The sequence below is a fragment of the Chiloscyllium punctatum genome, chromosome 46 (genome assembly GCF_047496795.1).
Source record: "Chiloscyllium punctatum isolate Juve2018m chromosome 46, sChiPun1.3, whole genome shotgun sequence".
Classification (NCBI taxonomy): Eukaryota; Metazoa; Chordata; class Chondrichthyes; order Orectolobiformes; family Hemiscylliidae; genus Chiloscyllium; species Chiloscyllium punctatum.
Window position 1 is genome coordinate 57447327 of NC_092784.1, and position 19653 is coordinate 57466979.

The 19653-nt window shown below is 45.6% G+C and overlaps 1 protein-coding gene across 2 annotated transcripts in view; it reads left to right on the top strand.

Moving 5' to 3' along the window:
- Nucleotides 1-18283, top strand: part of LOC140468141 (uncharacterized) — a 318469-nt gene extending 300186 nt beyond the window's left edge. For both annotated transcript variants that reach the window (XM_072564343.1, XM_072564344.1), the window contains 7 exons: nucleotides 159-194; nucleotides 304-357; nucleotides 1189-1438; nucleotides 9075-9187; nucleotides 11923-11991; nucleotides 13152-13385; nucleotides 14821-18283. In XM_072564343.1, the coding sequence (XP_072420444.1) occupies nucleotides 159-194; nucleotides 304-357; nucleotides 1189-1438; nucleotides 9075-9187; nucleotides 11923-11991; nucleotides 13152-13385; nucleotides 14821-14967 (903 nt within the window). In that variant the 3' untranslated portion in view covers nucleotides 14968-18283. The remainder of the gene's footprint in view (nucleotides 1-158; nucleotides 195-303; nucleotides 358-1188; nucleotides 1439-9074; nucleotides 9188-11922; nucleotides 11992-13151; nucleotides 13386-14820) is intronic.
- The last annotated feature ends 1370 nt before the right edge of the window (nucleotides 18284-19653 follow it).

A 19653-nucleotide genomic window follows, 5' to 3' on the forward strand; every position in this document is an offset into this window, starting at 1 on the left:
CTTAGAGATGGGCAATGAATGAAACAAGATTGCTGCCAGCATCCCACGAACATTAAGTTGTCTCGATGGTACTTAGACAGTGCAGGAATATTCTGGAACATTGATTTTCTGAATTAATTATTGACTAAACTTCTTCCTCCCTGTTCTGTTTGATTCAGGGTCAACAGGGTTCAAAAGGTTCGAAGGGTTCTGAAGTAAGTAGTTTGACTGACGATCTCATTGGTCTCCAAGATGGATGAATTTGTGCACTGTCCATTCCTGGTCCTTGTACTGATCATCGCGTGCTCTCTCTCTCCTTTGCAGGGACCAATGGGATTCAAAGGTGACACAGGACCCCCAGGCCTCCCAGGTCCACCTGTAAGCTTTGTTTCTTATTGACAAGGTGGGGAAGTTGGAGGAAGGCAGGAGGGATGTGGTGGGCTGGGGAGTGGGCAGTGGGAGTGAGAGCTGTGAGAGGTACCCGGGCTCTTCCTGAGTCAGAGTGGGTGGAACTGGCATCGCCACCCAAAAACTTCACGTGTTGGCGATACCCTTCTGGGCGTAGATCTTTCTGGCAGGCGGTAGAGGGTGTACAGCCCTTCAGCCCATTGACTCTGCACTGACCACCTCACTATTCCAATTCCATTTTCCATCAAATAGTCCCAGAAATGTATAAGGATTTTAGAGTTTTTTTGTCCATTTGGAGATGAGGAGATGCCCATTCTTCATCAGATGGCTACAAACACCTGCTGTGTCCATTACATCCCTGAGTTGGGATTTGAACCCAAGCCTCTCAGTCCAGAGGTAGGGACACTACCACTGAACCACACAATCCAGTCAATAGATTGGACTTTCAATAATTGAGCATTTTCTTGCAAGGTGACAAAAAGGCCATAATGAATTTTTCGTTACTCCTGGGAAATCTTCAAAGATTGATGAATTGCTTATAGCTTTACCTTTCCGACTTAGAAATATATTACCGTTCCATCAGTGTCACTGGGTCAAAATCCTGGAACTCCCGCCCTAAGGGCATTGTGGGTCAACCCAAAGCAGATGGACTGCAGCGGTTCAAGAAGGCAGCTCACCCCCCACCTTCTCAAGTGGCAACTAGGGACAGGCAATAAATGCTGGATGTCCATGCCCTGTGAATGATCACTTCCCACTTCTCTGCATTCAATGTCATCTGTCACATGTTTCTGTCCTGGCCAGGGTCCACCAGCTGAGATAATACAGCCGCTGCCGATATACAGGTCAAAAACAAGAAGGCACGCTGAGACTGAGCAAGCCGACGATGCCAGGGGGAGTCCCCTTGACTACACAGAAGGGATGGAGGAGGTCTTCGGTGCCCTTTCGTCACTGAAAGATGAGGTGGAGCAGATGAGGCGTCCAGTGGGGACGCAGAGTAACCCTGGCCGAACCTGTAAGGAGCTCCAACTCTGTCATCCACACTTCAAAGATGGTGAGTTAGCGCGGAGCGAAACCTTTCAATACATGAAGCTCTCTTTCTCTGTGACAATGCTGTGGCTTTAAGAGGTTACTTTGTCTTGGTTTTATTTTGAAGAGAGTTTGTAAGGCAGAGGTGATGAGCAGTCTACCAAAAGCAGTGAACATCTCGTGACGTCTTGGAATTCTTTTATTAAAAGTTGGAATAATAGAAGCAGCCTGGCTGGGTGTGACCAGCTCTCACAGACCAGGATTTCTAAGGGTTTTTTTCAGTTTTTATGTTTAGGGCTTTAAACAGTTGCTGTTGTGGGCTTGAATAGGTGAAAGCTATTTTTCCCTCTTTTATTTACAACCAAAAGCTGAACTGTTGGATTACATGTGAGACAAAATCTGTTTTTCTAAGTTTGCCTGTTTGCCAAGAGGTGTATTATGGGATGTTACTACATTGGACCAGTCATTAGTAATAGTTACTGTATCTAGTATTCTGTTAAGTTTTCCAATAGACTTAAGTTATTCTAAATTCCTCTTTCTTTGGTTATATTTTAATGACATTGTTTACAGAAATTGTGCTTTATTTAACATCAAGTAGTTTGACCAGTTACATCACATGGGAACAGACACCTTATAGTTGCCTTAAAAATAAGAAAAGATTAGGGTCTAGGCTACCTTCCTAAAATATTTTGAGGTGATTTGGTTGGTCCATAACATTTCGTATTGCACTGTCTCATCAGCTCCGCTGCACACCTTGTGTGATGACAGGGAGGGTTCTCAGCAGGAAACCCTTCCTTGAACATCGCTGTCAAAACAGACATGACATCAAAGCTTTATACTTTACACTCATCAGGACACAAGCAAGAATTCCAAATTTCAAAGGGAGCAACAATTTACACACATTGGATTAGTGTCATAGAGACATAGAGATGTACAGCATGGAAGCAGACCCTTCGGTCCAACCCGTCCATGCCAACCAGATATCCCAACCCAATCTAGTCCCACCTGCCAGCACGTGGCCCATATCCCTCCAAACCCTTCCTATTCATATACCCATCCAAATGCCTTTTAAATGTTGCAATTGTACCAGCCTCTACCACATCCTCTGGCAGCTCATTCCATACATGTACCACCCTCTGTCTGAAGAAGTTGCTCCTTAGGTCCCTTTTATATCTTTCCCCTCTCACCCTAAACCTATGCCCTCTAGTTCTGGACTCCCCGACCCCAGGGATAAGACTTTGTCTCTTTATCCTACCCATGCCCCTCATAATTTTGTAAACCTCTATAAGGTCACCCCTCAGCCTCCGACACTCCAGGGAAAACAGCCCCAGCCTGTTCAGCCTCTCCCTATAGCTCAAATCCTCCAACCCTGGCAACATCCTTGTAGATCTTTTTTGAACCCTTTCAAATTTCACAACTTCTTTCCATAGAAAGGAGACCAGAATTGCACACAATATTCCAACAGTGGCCTAACCAATGTCCTGTACAGCTGCAACATGAGCTCCCAACCCCTGCACTCAAAACTCTGACCAATAAAAGAAAGCATGCCAAACACCTCCTTCACTATCCTATCTTACTGTGACTCCACTTTCAAGGAGCTATGAACCTGCACTCCAAGGTCTCTTTGTTCAGCAACACTCCCTAGGACCTTACCATTAAGTGTATAAGTCCTGCTAAGATTTGCTTTCCCAAAATGCAGCACCTCGCATTTATCTGAATTAAACTTCATCTGCCACTTCTTGGCCCATTGGCCCATTTGGTCCAGATCCTGTTGTAATCTGAGGTAACCCTCTTCACTGTCCACTACACCTCCAATTTTGGTGTCGTCTGCAAACTTACTAACTATATCTCTTATGCTCGCATCCAAATCATTTATATAAATGACAAAAAGTAGAGGACCCAGTACCAATCCTTGTGGCACTCCACTGGTCACAGGCCTCCAGTCTGAAAAATTCTTACCTGATGGATGAAGGATTAAAGGCGTTGATGTTCTGTCTGTTCCCTTCGACAAGACTCTGCTTCTGTGTTACCATGTAACTAAACCTGTTCCCTGTAAATCCCTCTCCGCCCTGTTTCGTGTTGTCTCTGATACCTTTCTCGAAAGGTGTTGGCTGGCTTTGCTGGTGTCCAGCAACAGCCTCTGATGTTGTGGTCATTGGGTTGAGCTGAGGAAGTGATGGTCAGTGGGTCATGTGGCATTCTTACAGCTGGCACGTAACTAATGTGCCATTGGGTCACTTAACCAACTGCTCGATCGATGAGCTGCAAAACAACCTATGGCTTCCAACAAACAAATCGATGCATTGTTGAGACCTACTGTGCTGTACAAAGGTCTGGTGCCATGAACTCATCAACCTGAAAAAAACTCTTCCAAGGCTGCATCCAATCAGCAATCGGACCTTATTCACAAATGCAGAGCCTTTGACTAGAACCCTGAGTCAGGCATTATTGGGGCTCCATATCCCTGATACTCACCCTTTTGATGTTAACCAGGCTCCCTGATTGGTCTAGATTAACAGCCCCAATCAGGGAACTCAGATTCTCTGAGGTGCAACTGACCGACCTTGTTACAATCAATGCAAAACCATTATGCCATAGAAGGAGGCCATTCTGCCCATTAGATGTGCACTGGCTCTTTTCAGGAAGCAACCATTCAACCACTTTGCTCTTTCTCCACACCCTGGATTTTCTTTCCTCCAAATACTTCACCTCTTGGAAATGACCACGGACTCTGTCGCCTCCAGGCAGCTCCTTCCCAGAGTACAAAACTAGAGGGCCTAGGTTCAGGGTGAGACAGGAAAAGTTTGAAAGGGACCTGAGGAGCAATGTTTTCACGCAGAGAGTGGTGTGTGTATGGAATGCGCTGCCAGAGGAACTGGTAGAGGTTGGTACAATTACAATATTTAAAAGGCATCCGGGTGGGTACATGAATAGGAAGGGTTTAGAGGGATGTGGGCCAAGTGCTGGCAAATGGGTCTAGATCAAGTTAGGATATCTGGTCGGCATGGATTAGTTGGAGCACAGGGTCTGTTTCTGTGCTGTATATCTCTGGCTCTGTAACAGCGGGGAAGAAGCTGTTCTTGAGTCTGTTGGTACATGTATTTAAGTTTTCGTATCTTCTGCCTGATGGAAGAAGTTGGAAGAGAGTATAACCAGGGTGCGAGGGGTCTTTAATTATGTTGGTTGCTTTCCCGAGGCAGTGGGAAGTGTAGATGGAGTCAGTGGATGGAAGGTTGGTTTCTGTGGTGGACTGGGTTGTGTTCACAACTCTCCGTCATTCCTCATGGTCCTGGGAAGACCAGTTGCCATACTAAACTGCGATGCATACGGATAAGATACTTTCTATGTTGCATCTATAAAAATTGGTAAGAGTGCTGAATTTCCTTAGCCTCCTAAGTAGTTGTTGTGCTTTCCTGATCATAATGTCAATGTAAGTGAACCAGGACAGATTGTTAGTGATCATATCCCCTAGAAACTTGACCCTCTTGACCATCTCCACCTCAGCACAATCGATGGAGGTAGGAACATGCCCTCCACTCTGTTTCTTCAAGTAATTAAGATTCTAATCAGCCATTGTCCAATTGATGGTTATTCCTTGTTTTCACTTCTCTGGCTCCTTTGCCAATTATTTTAAACCTGCTCTCCAAACCCAGTGATCTCTGACTAGCAACGTTCCCCTTTATCTAAACTCTTCAGCATTTTAATCTCCTCTCTCAAGCCCCCTCTGAGCTCTCTTGAAAGCTCGATTTCAGTCCATTGATGCATCTCGAATATTTGGTCTGTAAAAACATTGCTGTGGTGAAGAACAGGATATGTTATTTTCCCCACTGTACAATTTTCTAAGGTACCTGCTTGTCGGTCTGTCTAACACATTGGCTGTATTGATTGGAAATACACTTCCCTCCTTTGTCTTTGATCCTAGCCTCATGGGATAGTATAAAAAGACACACAAAAGAAGTGTTCATCTACCTCAAAGGTTGTTGTGATTGAGTTGTCACGGTTACTTGAGAGCATTTACGCCTCTGGGTTTCATGCCTGACACCAAGGCTTGGTAACATACCAACCATCATTCAAGTTATCTTTCCCTTGAAATGTTCTCACTTGCTAATTCGTTTGTGAAGTTATAATAAGGGGTTGAGATCAAACAGCTCTTCTCGACTCCATTCTGTAAATTTATTAATCATTCCTGACGTGGCTGCGGAGCAAATTGTAATTTATTGTAATATTTATAAGATTGTAATATTTAAGAGGGAGTTGGATCAGTGCTTAGAGGGAATGATTGAAAGGCTTGAAAGAGAGAGTGGGAGGAATGGGGGTGGGGAACGGAGACATTGGGGGAGAGAAGGTGGGTAGGGATTGCGGAGGGAGGGATTGGGGGAGAGGGAGGGGTGGTGTTGAAAGTGAAATGCTGGGTGTGGGTGAAGCAGGCGATTCAGATTACATTTAAAATATCAAAATTGAGAAATAAACCCAACCAGACACTAAAATGAAAGGAGAATACTGGAAACCTGAAATAAACACAGGGAATGCTGGAGAGACTCAGCAGGTCTGGCAGCATCTGAGGAGAGATTAACAAAGTTAACGCTTCAGTTCTTTGAAACTCGTTCAGTGATAAAGGACAAATGGCATTTGGAGAAGACCTTTCGGCACAAAGCGTTAATTCTATGTTTGGTATAACTCTGATGTGGAGGTGCCGATGTTGGACTGGGGTGTACAACATCAGATATCAGATGATACCCGACGCAGCACTCTGAAAGCACTGATTTCAAATGAATCTGTTGGACTATAACCTGGTGTTGTCTGACTTCTGACCAGGTATAACTGCGACCAGCAGGGAATTACTCCCCACTCGCCTCCACCCACTCTCCTTCCCTCCCTCCTCATTCCAGTTTTGTCAGGGGTTCCTTGATGCCACACTCAATTAAATGATGCCTTGGTATCACGCACAATCACAATCACAGTCACCTCGCCTCTTAAATTCAACTCTTTTGTTCAAGTCATGAGATCAGGAGCAGAGTGTCCCTGGTGGAACCCGCACCTAGAACTGACGAACAAGTTAGTGCTGAGTAAGTGCCCCTTCCCTTGCTTTGCTGATTGTATTTTATATTCATTCATGGGATATAGGCATCACTGGCCAGGCCAGCATTTATTACTTTTAATACATGTATTTCTTATTAGTTAAGAGACGGCAAATCAAGTGGATTATATAGGAGTCACATGTAGGCCAGACCAGGTAAAGATGTCAGTTTCCTTCCCTAAAGGAGATTAGTGAACCAGATGGGTTTCTCCAACAATCAATTCATGGTCACCATTAGACTGCACATTCCAGATATTTATTGAATTCAAATTCCACCAGCTGCTGTGTCAGGATTCGAACCCACGTCCCCAGGACATTACCAGGGGTTCAGGTTTAATAGGCTAGCAATAATGCCCGAAATGTCAATTTTCCTGCTCCTCGGATGCTGCCTGAACTGCTGTGCTTTTCCAGCACCACTCTAATCTAGAATCTGGTTTCCAGCATCTGCAGTCCTTGTTTTTACCTAGTGATAATGCCACAAGGCCATCGCCTTCCCTATGGTTGAGAGTAGACAATTGTGGGGTTGGATTTGTCCTGCTTTCTGTGGACAGGGTGTACCTGGGTCATATCCCACATTGTCAGTGCAGGGCAAGGGCCAGTGTTGTAGCTGTACTGGACCATCCAGGGTGAGGGTGTGGCAAGTCCTTGTGTCGAAAGTTGGAACCGTGGGTGGAATCCACAGTTAAGTGAGCCGTGATCTTATCAAATGGTGGAGCAGGCCAGGGTTTAGTGAAAGGGGGTGCGAGGTGAGGGCTGAATGATCTACTTTGCTCAAAATTCGTGTTCTCCATAGTTTTGAAATGTTACCCCTCTCCCCCCTGCCCTGTTTTTGAAACTTATTGCTGAATGTTCAGTCACCAGCCTTTCAGATCGCACAGTCCAGGTCAAAACACGGTGTGCTATTTAAAAGCAAAAACTCACGCCATTTCACCCTCTCTCCACTGTCAGTTCTGTTTCCTCCATGTCCTTCTACCTCCCCCCCCCCCGCCCCCACCTGGTGGAAACCTGTTTCCCAACTCTGGCCAAACCCCTCGGGGAGTTTGAGCATTTCTAATCACCCCCCCCCCCCCACCCCGAACCTCCTCTGCTCTCGCGAGCAGAACTTGTGCTTTTCCAGTCTCTCAACCTGAGCTGAAGCCCCTCATGCCTGAGACCCTCACCCCTGCAAGCCCTTCACATGCCCACCTGAATTGTGATGATCAGGATGCACCATGATACTGCGGCTGGGACCTAACCAATGATTTCTAAAGATCTGTGGTAGCTCACTTATTTCTGTTTGCATTCTGTGCTCTATTTCTGAACACCAAAGGACACTTTTTTCAAAAACCGTTTTCTCAACTTGCATCTGCAAGGACCTGTCAACAAGACCTTTAGGTCTTAAGGCCATAAGATATAGGCCATTTGGCACATTGATTCTGTTCTGCTATTCGATCATGGCGAATATGTTTCTCAAACCCATTCTCCTGCCTTCTCCCTGTAACCCTTTACCACCTTCCTGATGGCTCAGTGGGGGAACAGCACGGTGGCTCAGTGGTTAGCACCGCTGCCTCCCAGCTTCAATTCCAGCCTCGGGCGACTGTCTGTGTGGAGTTTGCACATTCTCCCCGTGTCTGCGTGGGTTTCCTCTGGATGCTCCAGTTTCCTCCCACAGTCCAAAGATGTGCAGGTTAGGTCAATTGGCCCAAGCTAAATTGCCCACAGTGTTAGCTGCATTAGCCAGAGGGAAATGGGTCTGGGTGGGTTGCTCTTCAGAGGATCGACGTGGACTTGTTGGGTCGAAGGGCCTGTTTCCACACTGTAGGGAATCTAATCTAATCAAGAACCTATCTGCCTCAATCTTAACTACACAAAATCAGAAATCGCATGACACCAGCTTATAGTCCAACAGGTTTATTTCAAATCATAAGCTTTTGGAGTGCTGCTCCTTCATCAGGTTCACTGAAAACTGTGATTTCAAATACACCTTTTGGGACAATAACCTGGTGTCATGTCACTTCTGATTTATCCATCCCAATCCAACACCAGCATCTCCACATCTTAAAGACACTCAATGACTTGGCCTCCACAGCCCTTTGTGACAATGAGTTCCCCAGATTCCCCACCCTCTGGCTGAGGATATTCCACCCCATCTCAGTTCCAATGGGTCATACCTTCACCCAGAGGCTGTGCCCTTGGGTCCTGGTCTCTCCTACTGGTGGAAATATTTCTCTCCCACGTCCACTCTATCCAGACCCTTCAGTATTGTGTAAGTTACAATCAGATTCCCCCTCACCCTTCTAAACTCCATCAAGTACAGACCCATAGTCATCAACCACTCCTCATACGACAAGCCCTTCATCCCTGGGATCACTCTTGTAAACCTCCTCTGGACCCCCCTCCAAGGCCAGCACATTCTTCCTTAGATACAGGGCCCAAAGCTGCTCACAATATTTCAAATGCAGAATGACCAGAGCCTCATACTGCCTCAGTTCTTTCATTCTAACCCTTTCCAAATGCTATCGTTGCATTTAAAGTGATAGTGCCCATTTCATTTTTGATGGTATGACTTTGCAATGTTAAAAGCTGCCTGTTGTTCCCTCCCTAGGCGATTACTGGATTGACCCCAATCAAGGCTGTTCCAAGGATTCCTTTAAGGTCTTCTGTAATTTCACCGCAGGTGGAGAAACCTGTATTTTCCCCGACAAGAAGACTGAAGGGGTAAGTTGGCAAGGACATTATATATCTAGTGCAGAAAGATCTGAATGGATCTATCGATGGAGCACCGCACACAATCTAATACAAACCATGGTGTTTCCACGCCATCCTTATTCACTCAATCAGCTAGCTAATGGTATTCAGCATCCCCTCTCATTGAATTGAATTTATTGTCACGTGTACCGAGGCACAGTGAAAAGCTTTGTCTTGTGAGCAATGCAGGCAGATCACAGAGTTAAGTAGCATAGATAAGTAAATAATAGGTAAACAGCAGCAAAAACAAAAACACAGGGACAGGTGAATGTTGAGAGTTTGTGAGTCCATTCAGTATCCTAACAACAGTAGAGTAGAAACTGTTTCGAAACCGGCTGGTGCGTGTGTTCAGGCTTCTGTACCTTCTCCCCAGTGGCAACGGTTATGGAAAAACATTGCCAGGGTGGGATGGATCTTTTAATTCATTCTGATGAGCAGTGCTTGCTGCACAGTGTTAAAAATCACACAACACCAGGTTATAGTCCAACAGGTTTAATTGGAAGCACTGGTTTTCGGAGTGCCACTCCTTCATCAGGTGGTTGTGGAGGAGACAATTGGCAGACACAGAATTTATAGCAAAAGTTTACATTGTGATGTAACTGAAATTATACATTGAAAAATTTTTCAATGTATAATTTCAGTTACATCACACTGCAAACTTCTGCTATAAATTCTGTGCCTTACAATGGTGTCCTCCACAACCACCTGATGAAGGAGTGGCACTCTGAAGGCTAGTGCTTCCAATTAAACCTGTTGGACTCTAACCTGGTGTTGTGTGATTTTTAACTTTGTACACCCCAGGCCAACACCAGCATCTCCAAATCATTGCTGCACAGTAACTTTGATATTTTTTAAAGAACTGTTTTTAAAATTTATGGCCCCAAAAACGAGGCCTTATTGGTCCATATGCTGTTACGTTCTCTCCTACCATCCCTCTTCATTGCATCCTCTGCTCATACCCTTCCATTCCTTTCCAAGAATGGAGGGATTTTCCTGTGAGGAGAGGTTGAATTGGTTGGGCTCGTGCTCCTTGGAGTTCAGAAGGATGGGAGGAGATCTTATTGAAACATACAAGATAGTTAGGAGGCACGATAGGATAGGTGTGGAGAAATTGTCTCCCCTTTGTGGGAGAGTTTAGGACCAGAGGGAATTGTCTCAGTGTAAGGGAGTATTCATTTAAGTCAGAAATGAGGAGGAATTTCTTTTCTCAGAGGGGAGTGAATCTCAGAGGGGCTGCTGAGGCTGGATCTATTCAGGAGTGGAGTAGACAGATATCTGATCACTAACGGAATCGAATGTTATGGGGTAAAGGCTTGAAGGTGGAGTTGAGGTCACCTGTGATCTCATTAAATGGTGGGGTAGACTCAATGGGCCAAATGACCTACTCCTGCTCCGATTTCTTATGGTCTTTCTCCCTTGTGTGTCTATCCAGCTTCCCCAGTGAATACAGCAGTGCTGTTCATCCTTAACCACTCCCTCCGGCAACCAGTTCCACATTCTGTCCTGCACCCGCACCATTCTTGAGTAAAAGAGGTTGGTTTTCCATTCCCCATTGAATTGATCAGTTACTTTACTGCTCTCCTGGAGTTTTGTTCCTCCTGGATGGCAAGTACTTTTTTTAAGTATCTCCTATTGAACTCCCTTTCATAATGCCAAAGAACTCTATCAGGCAACCTTGGATTCAACAGATGAACTGTTTCACAAATACAGCGGGACCAGCCAGTAGCATACCCAGACAGAATGACAGAATTGTTATAGCACAGAAGCAGAGTGTTCAGCCCATCGTCCAAGCTCTATGCTCTAGTGCCAATCTCCTGTCTATTTCCCATACCCCAGCACACTGTTTCTATGCAAGTAATCATCTCATGTTGTCTTGAATGCCTCCATTGAACTTGTTGTCCATCACACTGCCCGGCATTTCCAGACTCTCACTGCTCACTGAGTGAAAGCTTTTGTCTCACATTACCTTTGCTTTTGTACCTCCCATTAAGGGAGCTCCTGATTATCTATCAAGTGACAATACCATTGTTCACTGCCTCCCTACAGTAGCCATGATGTTGGACTGGGGTGGACAAAGCTAAAGATCACACAACACCAGGTTATAGTCCAACAGTTTATTTGGAAGCACTAGCTTTTGGAGCACTGCTCCTTCATCAGGTGGTTGTGGGGCAGGATTCTGACCTGATGAAGGAGAGGCGCTCTGAAAGCTCGTGCTTCCAAATAACCCTGTCGGACTACAACCTGGTGTTGTGTGATTTTTAACTTTGTCCCTAGAGTAGAATGTCAAGGCACAGTGATGGGATCCTGTAAAAGGAAGCCAGGACCTCCTCTAGTCTTTGTATCACACTTCCCCCTCTTTGTGGTGATGCCAACAACCAATGGCGAAGATTTCAACCTCAAACAAAACCAGAAATTACAGGAGTAGCTCAACAGGTCTGGCAGCATCTGTGGAGAGATATCAGAGTTAGCAATTTCCGGGCGAATGACCTGTCTTCAGAAGGTTTCAACCTCTCCCTTTCTGAAGCACTTGGTAACCTTCCTATTGCAGTTACCAATTGGAACTGATGTAGTTTGTCCTGTTTATTGTCCATCTCTGCATGTGACCCACTCAGTGACTATCCCCAGTAGGTCTGCGCTGGGGCTGACTAATTGTCATACTGTCTCTGACAGCTCCTGTCATGTCCACACTCTCTTGACTTTTCCAGGTTAAAGTTGCATCTTGGCATAGGGACAAACCTGGAACCTGGTACAGCAATTTCAAACGAGGCAAGCAGGTAAGAGTTCCTGAGCGAGACTGTGTCTTTAATTCGCGATATTAACAATACCTCGCATGAATCATAAGAGAGTTAACACATTAGAGTGTGTGTGAGAGAGAGAGAGACAGTCTCATCACAAGTCTCACAGAAGGTCAAATAAATATGTAGCTGAGTATAGTGCTCCTCACAGAAAGGAATACAAGCAAGAGAAGTCCAGACGAGGAGTAGATGGTAGTGCAATGGTATTCCTAAGCTAATGCTCCAGGATGTGGGTACAATTTGCATGGCAACTGGTGGAATTAAAATGTAATTCATAAATCAGGAATCTAGAAGCTAATCTCTGTGACGGTGACCATTTAAATCATTGTCGATTGTTGTAAAAGCCTATCTGATTTGCAGCTGGTCTGTATGTGACTCTAGACACAACATTCACCAAGGCTCCTCAGACAGCACTCTCCAGCCATAACCATTATCATTTGGAAGGACAAGGGCAGCAGACACATGGGAGCACCACCCCCCTGCAAGTCCCCCTCCAGGTCATTCACCATCTTGACTTGGAAATATATTGCTGTTTCCTTCAGTGTCACTGGGTCAGAATTGTAGAATTCCCTCCCGAAAAGCACTATGTGGGTTTGTCCATAGCACAAGAACTGCTGCGGTTCAGGAAGGCAGCTTACCACCGCCACCTCACGATAGTTTCCAAATCCACCCTCTCAAAAAGTTACATGAGCCTACGCGACCAATAAGTGAACACCACACACTTGACCAGTCTTGACCTTTGAGTTGCAAAATGAAGTCAATCACAAACACACTGGCACATTCTCTGCAATACGGCAATGTCCAAATTTCTGCTCTTAGTTTACAATAAAAAATGTATTCCTTCCAACATACTGTAACAACTCAACCAATGAGTGTGATACATTGGCATCACAGACAAACCATTTAGCTTGTCTGGTCTGTGCTGGTATTTATACTGTACACCGGCTTCCTTCTGCCTTACTCCATTTCATCCCTCCGGCAGTAACCATTCCTCATGTGCCCATTTAGCTTCTCCCTTAACCATGCACAGAACGATCCCATTCCAAACCAAGGCAATGTTGATATAACCTCACCCTGTTGGGTTTGGTGTAGGAATTTCCCTACGCTCCTCTATCAGTGCGTGTCTTTTCTCTCCTCAGCTCATGTACACTGACTCCGATGGAAATCCTGTCCACGTGGTCCAGATGACCTTCCTGCGACTCCTGAGTGCCACAGCCCGGCAGAGATTCGTCTACAATTGCCAGCAGTCCATAGGCTGGTATGACACTACTGCAAAGAGCTACGAGAGAGCAGTGCGCTTCCGAGGGGCTAATGACGAGGAGTTGTCACAGTCCAAGACCCCGTATATCAATGCCATCTATGACGGTTGCAAAGTAAGCAACAATTCTTCTGACAAGTGGGGTCAAATTGCTGGGGCTAAACAGTTCAGTGCTTAGCCTGTGTTGTTGGGATAAAGTCGGCTGACGCTCCCTGGCAGTACTGGGGAGGAGCTGCACTGTTTGGATGCAGTATTGCTCAGCTGAGATGATTGACCCAACTGTTCTCTTGCGAAGAACGGTACAGCACAGGATCAGGCCCTTCAGCTGTGCCAACACATCACGCCTTCCTAAACTAAAAGCTTGTTGCCTACATACAGTCCATCTACCTAGGAGCAGCAAGGTGGCTTAGTGGTTAGCTCTGCTGCCTCACAGCACTGGGGACCTGGGTTCGATTCCAGCCTCGGGTAGCTGTCCTGTGTGGAGTTTGCACATTCTCCCCGTGTCTGTGTGGGTTTCCTCCAGGTGCTCTGGTTTCCTCCCACAGTCCAAAGATGTGCCGGTCAGGTAGATTGGCCATCCTAAATTGCAAAAGTGAGGACTGGCGATCAGAGTCTAGATTAGAATGGCGCTGGAAATGTACAGCAGGTCAAGCAGCATCCGAGGAGCAGGAAAATCGACGTTTCGGGCTAAAGCCCTTCATCAGGAATAGAGGCAGGAAGCCTCCAGGATAAAGAGATAAATGGGAGGGTGGGGCTGGGGAGAAGGTAGCAAAGAGTACAATAGGTGATGGGGGTGGGGATTGAGGTGATAGGTCAGAAGGGAGGGAAGAGCGGATAGGTGGGAAGGGAGATTGGCAGGTAGAACAGGTCATGAGGACAGTGCTGAGCTGGAAAGTTAAATTGCCCATAGTGTTAGGTGCAGTAGTTAGAGGGAAATGGGTCTGGGTGGGTTACTCTTCAGATGGTTGGTGTGGGCTTGTTGGGCCAAATAGACTGTTTCCATTCTGTAGGTATGGTCTGTTTCCATACTGTAAGTAATCTAATCTAATCAAAAAACCTCTATTTCCTGTATATTTGTCAAGATGCCTCTTAAATGTTGCTATTGTATCTGTCTCTAGCATCTCCTCTCGAAGCAATTTCCAGGCACTTACTACCCTCCTGTGTAAAGCAAACCTGCATCTCACATCACCCTTAAACCTACCTGCTTTTTACCTTAAACTTTTGTCCCCTCATAATTGACATTTCTATCCTGAGAAAAGAGACTATCCATTCTATCCATCTCATTGTGTAAACTTGGATGAGGAAGTTGGATTTAGCTGGGAACAGGTGACGAAGAATCGTTGGTGGATGGGTATTCCCTCAACTCCCAGCTCCTTGTATCCTGGTCCATACCCATCCTTTGGTCAGCTTCACCGAAACAATTTCCCCATTCCGATGGACATAAGGCCACAATCTTCGGCGTCACGTCCCCTTTTCTTTCACAGGAATCCTTGCTGCTGTTTTACTGGAATCCTGTCTCCTTTAACATTGCGTCCTGTCTTCCCTTGCAGCTGAGGAAGGGCTCTGACCACACTGTGCTGGAGATTGAATCGCCGCGTGTTGTTGACCTGCCCATCAAAGATGTCGCTGTGACTGACTTTGGAGAGCACCAGCAGAAGTTTGGTTTTGAGGTTGGCCCTGTTTGTTTCAACAGCTAAACCTCAGAACCGCGTGCCACACTATTTTCTCTCTCTCTCTCTCTCTCATGTTTTTTTTTGCAAAATGCACATTTTTTTTTGTATTCTCTCTCTTGTCTCTATTAATCATGCTGCAGATGTTTTTTTTTATTGTGTGAGAATAACAATAAAATAATTCCTGCCCTTGTGGGGCCAAAGTCTTATGACCTTTTGAAGAGGCCAAGTCAGTGGTGGTTATCTCTGGGTCATTCTAAATTCCACAATTGTTTTGCTCCTGACAGTAGATAACTGGAGAGTCTTCTTCCGAGTAATTCCCGATTGCTGGAGAGGGCTAGTGCGCCAAAACTCCTCCCTCCAAGAGGTGTCCTTTCTCCAGTAAGCTTCAACCTAGGACCTAGTTCCTCTGTCTCCTAACCCACGGGCATTTGCAAGTGCAGTGTTGAGCCAGGAGATGACATTAAGGATTTGGAGCTAGTCCCTTGACACTGGTGGGCTCACACTGTTACCTTGGTAATGAAACTGAGAAAGCCAAATATGAAACTCTAACTAACACTGTGCAGGCTTCAGGCAGACGTTTTCCTGTGACCCCATTGTAGCAATGAATTAAAAATGCCCTTAAATCATGTAGATTGATTCTCTGTCAGCTAGTCTTTTTTTGGAAGAGAAAACTCTCAAACTACGTTTTGACTGCAACAAAGTTGACTTAACCCCCTTCACCTCTTGGATTCAGGGTCCACAATGAAATCTTTAGCACAACTCCTCTGTGTAACCGGCTGGTAGATGTGCGTGGTAATTAGCACAAGGCTCCACCCTGCTGCACGGAGATTGACTGCACTCTGGTGTGTCCCTGCTTGCAACAGGAAACTTCTGGCATCCATTCATGTAGAAATACAGTGAGTCTGCAACCCAGGAACAGGCCATTCAGTCCATCAAATGGTCTGTGCTAGCATATGCGCTCTATTTATGTGGAGATACAGTGAGTCTGCAACCCAGAAACAGGCCATTCGGTCCATCAAATGGTCGATACTGGCATATGTGGTCCACTTCAGTCTCCTACCTGCCATAGCCCAACCCCCTCCCTTACACACACCCCCACCCCCACTCCATCCAAACCTCTTCTCTTCATAAAAAGCCCTTTCCTTCAGGCATTGGTAGTGGGTAAATGTACTCGAGATGAAATGGGATGGAATATTCAATCCCCGGCTGCTTTGAGTCAGTTTGTGGATCTACCTGTACGTGAACATGGGCTCCATTTCACCCCAGCCGGCAATATCTGCCCATCTCGACCAACAGCAAATCCCCCTACCTGCTGAGAATGCTGTTCTGTCTTGGAAACTGGGCAGCTACTGTCTAAATTTTAGATTTTGACTCCTTCTGAGCCTTCCAAAGCTGACTCATTGATTCCACCGAATATTTTGTTATCAGACTGCCATGTGATTTAACACACGACAAATCTTGTTCTTGCAATATGGAGTTGACTGGGGTTTGCAAAATTGCATCAGAGTTACTCCCAAGGGCAAAGTGACTAACTATAGGTCAATATTAAACAAGAGGTGGAGTAATTCCTGGTAAAATTTCAACTCTGACTAAACAGCCATCTTTTTGCATTAAAGAATCAATTACTGAATTACTTTGATTATATTTTCGATGAAGTTTGTGACAATCCGGAACACCATTTGGATTCCAGTTTGGAATTTGGATGTTTCTTTGTGCCTTGTTCCTATCATCCCTCCATTCAAACTGCCTCCTGTGTAAGTTAGTGGCAAAAGAATCACAGGAGAGTTGAAGAGTTTTTTGTTAACTGAGTGAGTTGAGTTTTGGAACACACTTGGAGAGGCCATGGGCCAGTGGTACATCCTGTCAATAGAAAGCAGTTCAAATCCAACTCTGCAATTGTCACTCCAGTCTCCACTGACCCGTAGGAGTGGTGTTGGTCCAGGAGTATTATCACTGGACCATTAGTCCTGGGGATTTGGGTTCAAATCCTGCTAGGGCAGGTAGTGTAATCTGAATTTGATTTTTAAAAAACTGAAATTAAGGGTCAGACAGCAACCAGAAATTGATTGTCAGTGAAACGCTAATGTCCTTTAGGGAAGGAAACTGCCCTACATATGACTCCAGACCCAGAATAAAATGGTTGACTTTTAACCGCCCTCTGGTGGCCAGTGACACCCTCATCCCATGAATGAATAAATAAAGGCAAAAAAACACTTCCTCAAAAAGGATGTGGAGACATGTTCAATAGTCACTTCCGATACAGAATCGGGTAACCATTTGAGGGAGGGAAAAGAGCTGGGGTGGTGAAAAGGGCACGAGGAGAGTGTGAGACTAATCGGATCGCTTCTCCAAAGACCCAGCCCAGCCACAGTGAGCTGAATGGCCCCCTTCACTGGATGGAAAGAACCCCAGGGCAAAATAGCCCTTGTCTGGACAGAGTTCCTATGCACGGTGCAGCACGGTGGCTTAGTGGTCAGCACTGCTGCCTCACAGCGCCAGGGACCTGGGTTCAATTCCCATCTTGGGCAAGTGTCTGTGTGGAGTTTGCACGTTCTCCCTATGTCTGTGTGGATTTATTCTGAATGCTCTGGTCTCCTCCCACTGTCCAAAAATGTACGGGTTAAGTGAATTGACCATGCTAACATTGCCCATGGTCTAAGATGCATTAGTCAGAGGGGAATGGGTCTTGGTGGGTTGCTCCTCTTCGGAGGATCGGTGTGGACTTGTTGGGCCGAAGGGCCTGTTTCCACACTGTAGGGAATCCAATCTAATCTAAATCTGATCAACATTGCATCCAGAGGCAGATCCTGTAAAAGTAAAGGCAAAGGTGTCACTGCTTAAAACAGTTGACCCAATGGTGACCACCAATTATTGTAAATGACTAAGTCTACTCTGGTGGGAGCTCCAGTTTCCTCCCACTGTCCAAAGATATGCAGGTTAGGAGGATGGGCTGTGCTAGATCATCCCACAGCATGCAGAGATGTGCAGGCTAGGTGGGTTAACCATGGGGAACACAGTGATATGGGGATAGGCTTGGGGGCTGGGTCTCGGCGTGATGCTCTTCGGAGGGCAGGTGCAGACTCGATGGGTCGAATGGCCTCTTTCCGCACATCTACAAAATGGCTACTCAACCCCAACCTGTACTCTGTTCCTATTGACATACCTGAGGGAAGTCAGAAGGTGGTTGACGTGGGAATTGAGAGACAATCAGATCAGAACCCTTGGAGATTTGGAGGTGTGGGCTTTTGGAGGGATTCAAGACATGGGCAAGTTTTTTGATGATGCCTGAGGAATGATTGGCAGTTTCCCTTGAGGTTTCTGGGGTGGGGTGGGGGTGGGGGTCCATGGGGGGTGGGGGTGTGGGGGGAGTGGAGAACAGTCATGGAAACCTTCTTTTGCCTCTAACCTGACATGACAGTGTTGGATACCCCGTCTGGTCCTTCACCTTCATGATCACGGCAACAATAAAAATAATCAGTGTGTAGCCTATTAATAGAGCAAAATGTCGATGGCCTTTTCAAAAGGGCAAACGTCACTTTTCCAATAAGTGTAGCATCTTGTCGCTCACTATCAGAAGAATCAGAAATTTACAAATCTAATATATATTGAGGTAAAAATAAAATGGGGTAAATCGATTTATACAGAATTGCTACAGACCCGTTTCAATTTTGGGGAAAAATACATGGGTCAACTCATACCAATTCTCCTTTGACCCTTGATCCAATTCCTCCTGCTTTTACTGTGATAGAAATGATTCTTCTCAAACCAAGTTTCAAATGGTGCTAATCTCAAAATGCCAAAACTGTATTAAACTGTATTGCTTGACTTTTTTTTTGTTACAAAAAAGTAATTTATGGAGTTGTTATTTTTAGATGCTTCTTGATTGAGTGTTGGCATAATTTATTTCAGGTTAAGATGCCTTTGTGTATATAAATATTTTTTTTAAAACAAGAGGAAAGCATTTGGATTAGACCTATTAAGTCTTGGGCAGGGGCTAGAAATTCGCATTCACTTTAAGGGTCAGTAGTCTCAAGCTCCCAAAGGTATTGACCATTCGGAAGCCTTTTTAATAGTCCTTGTGGACAACCTATTCTGGGGCTGTCTCTGAAAAGAGTTTCCTTAATTAACATCACTGCTAGCTGGGTTACTGAGGTAGGCTGATCCCATGTCGGATCACTCTGTGATTGGCTGTCCTCCCAGTAGACTCAGTCTGCCACAGCTGAGGGAGAGGAAACTGACCTGGTTTACCCTGTCCTAAGGGAAGCCCCAGTGATTTCCACTGGCATGAGTCCTCCGAGGCAGGAATTGGGAGAGTACTAAAGCCTTGGGCCTCATTCGCCCTGTCCGACACTCCGCTCTCTTGGTTTGCAAATGGAGTGCAGCCATCTTGTGCCAGAGAACGTTTGCTGTCTTGAAGGGATTGACTGGGGTTCTTGCCACATGACGGGTCCAAAGATCCTGTCATCACTTCGGTCTTAAAAGAAAATGATGAACTAAAAATTAATTATAAAGTGGCTGCATCTGAACTTTTGGAGTTTCCCATCACCCACAGATCCACCAGGATAACTGCAGAGTGTGTGGCACCAGTTCAGGTCATTTGGCCCAATCTGTCCATGATGACATATATATTACACCTGCCCCTCTCCTGCCATCCAACCCAACCAAAATACTCTTGTGTAATAAGAACACAATCTTCTCTTTTCTCCCCCT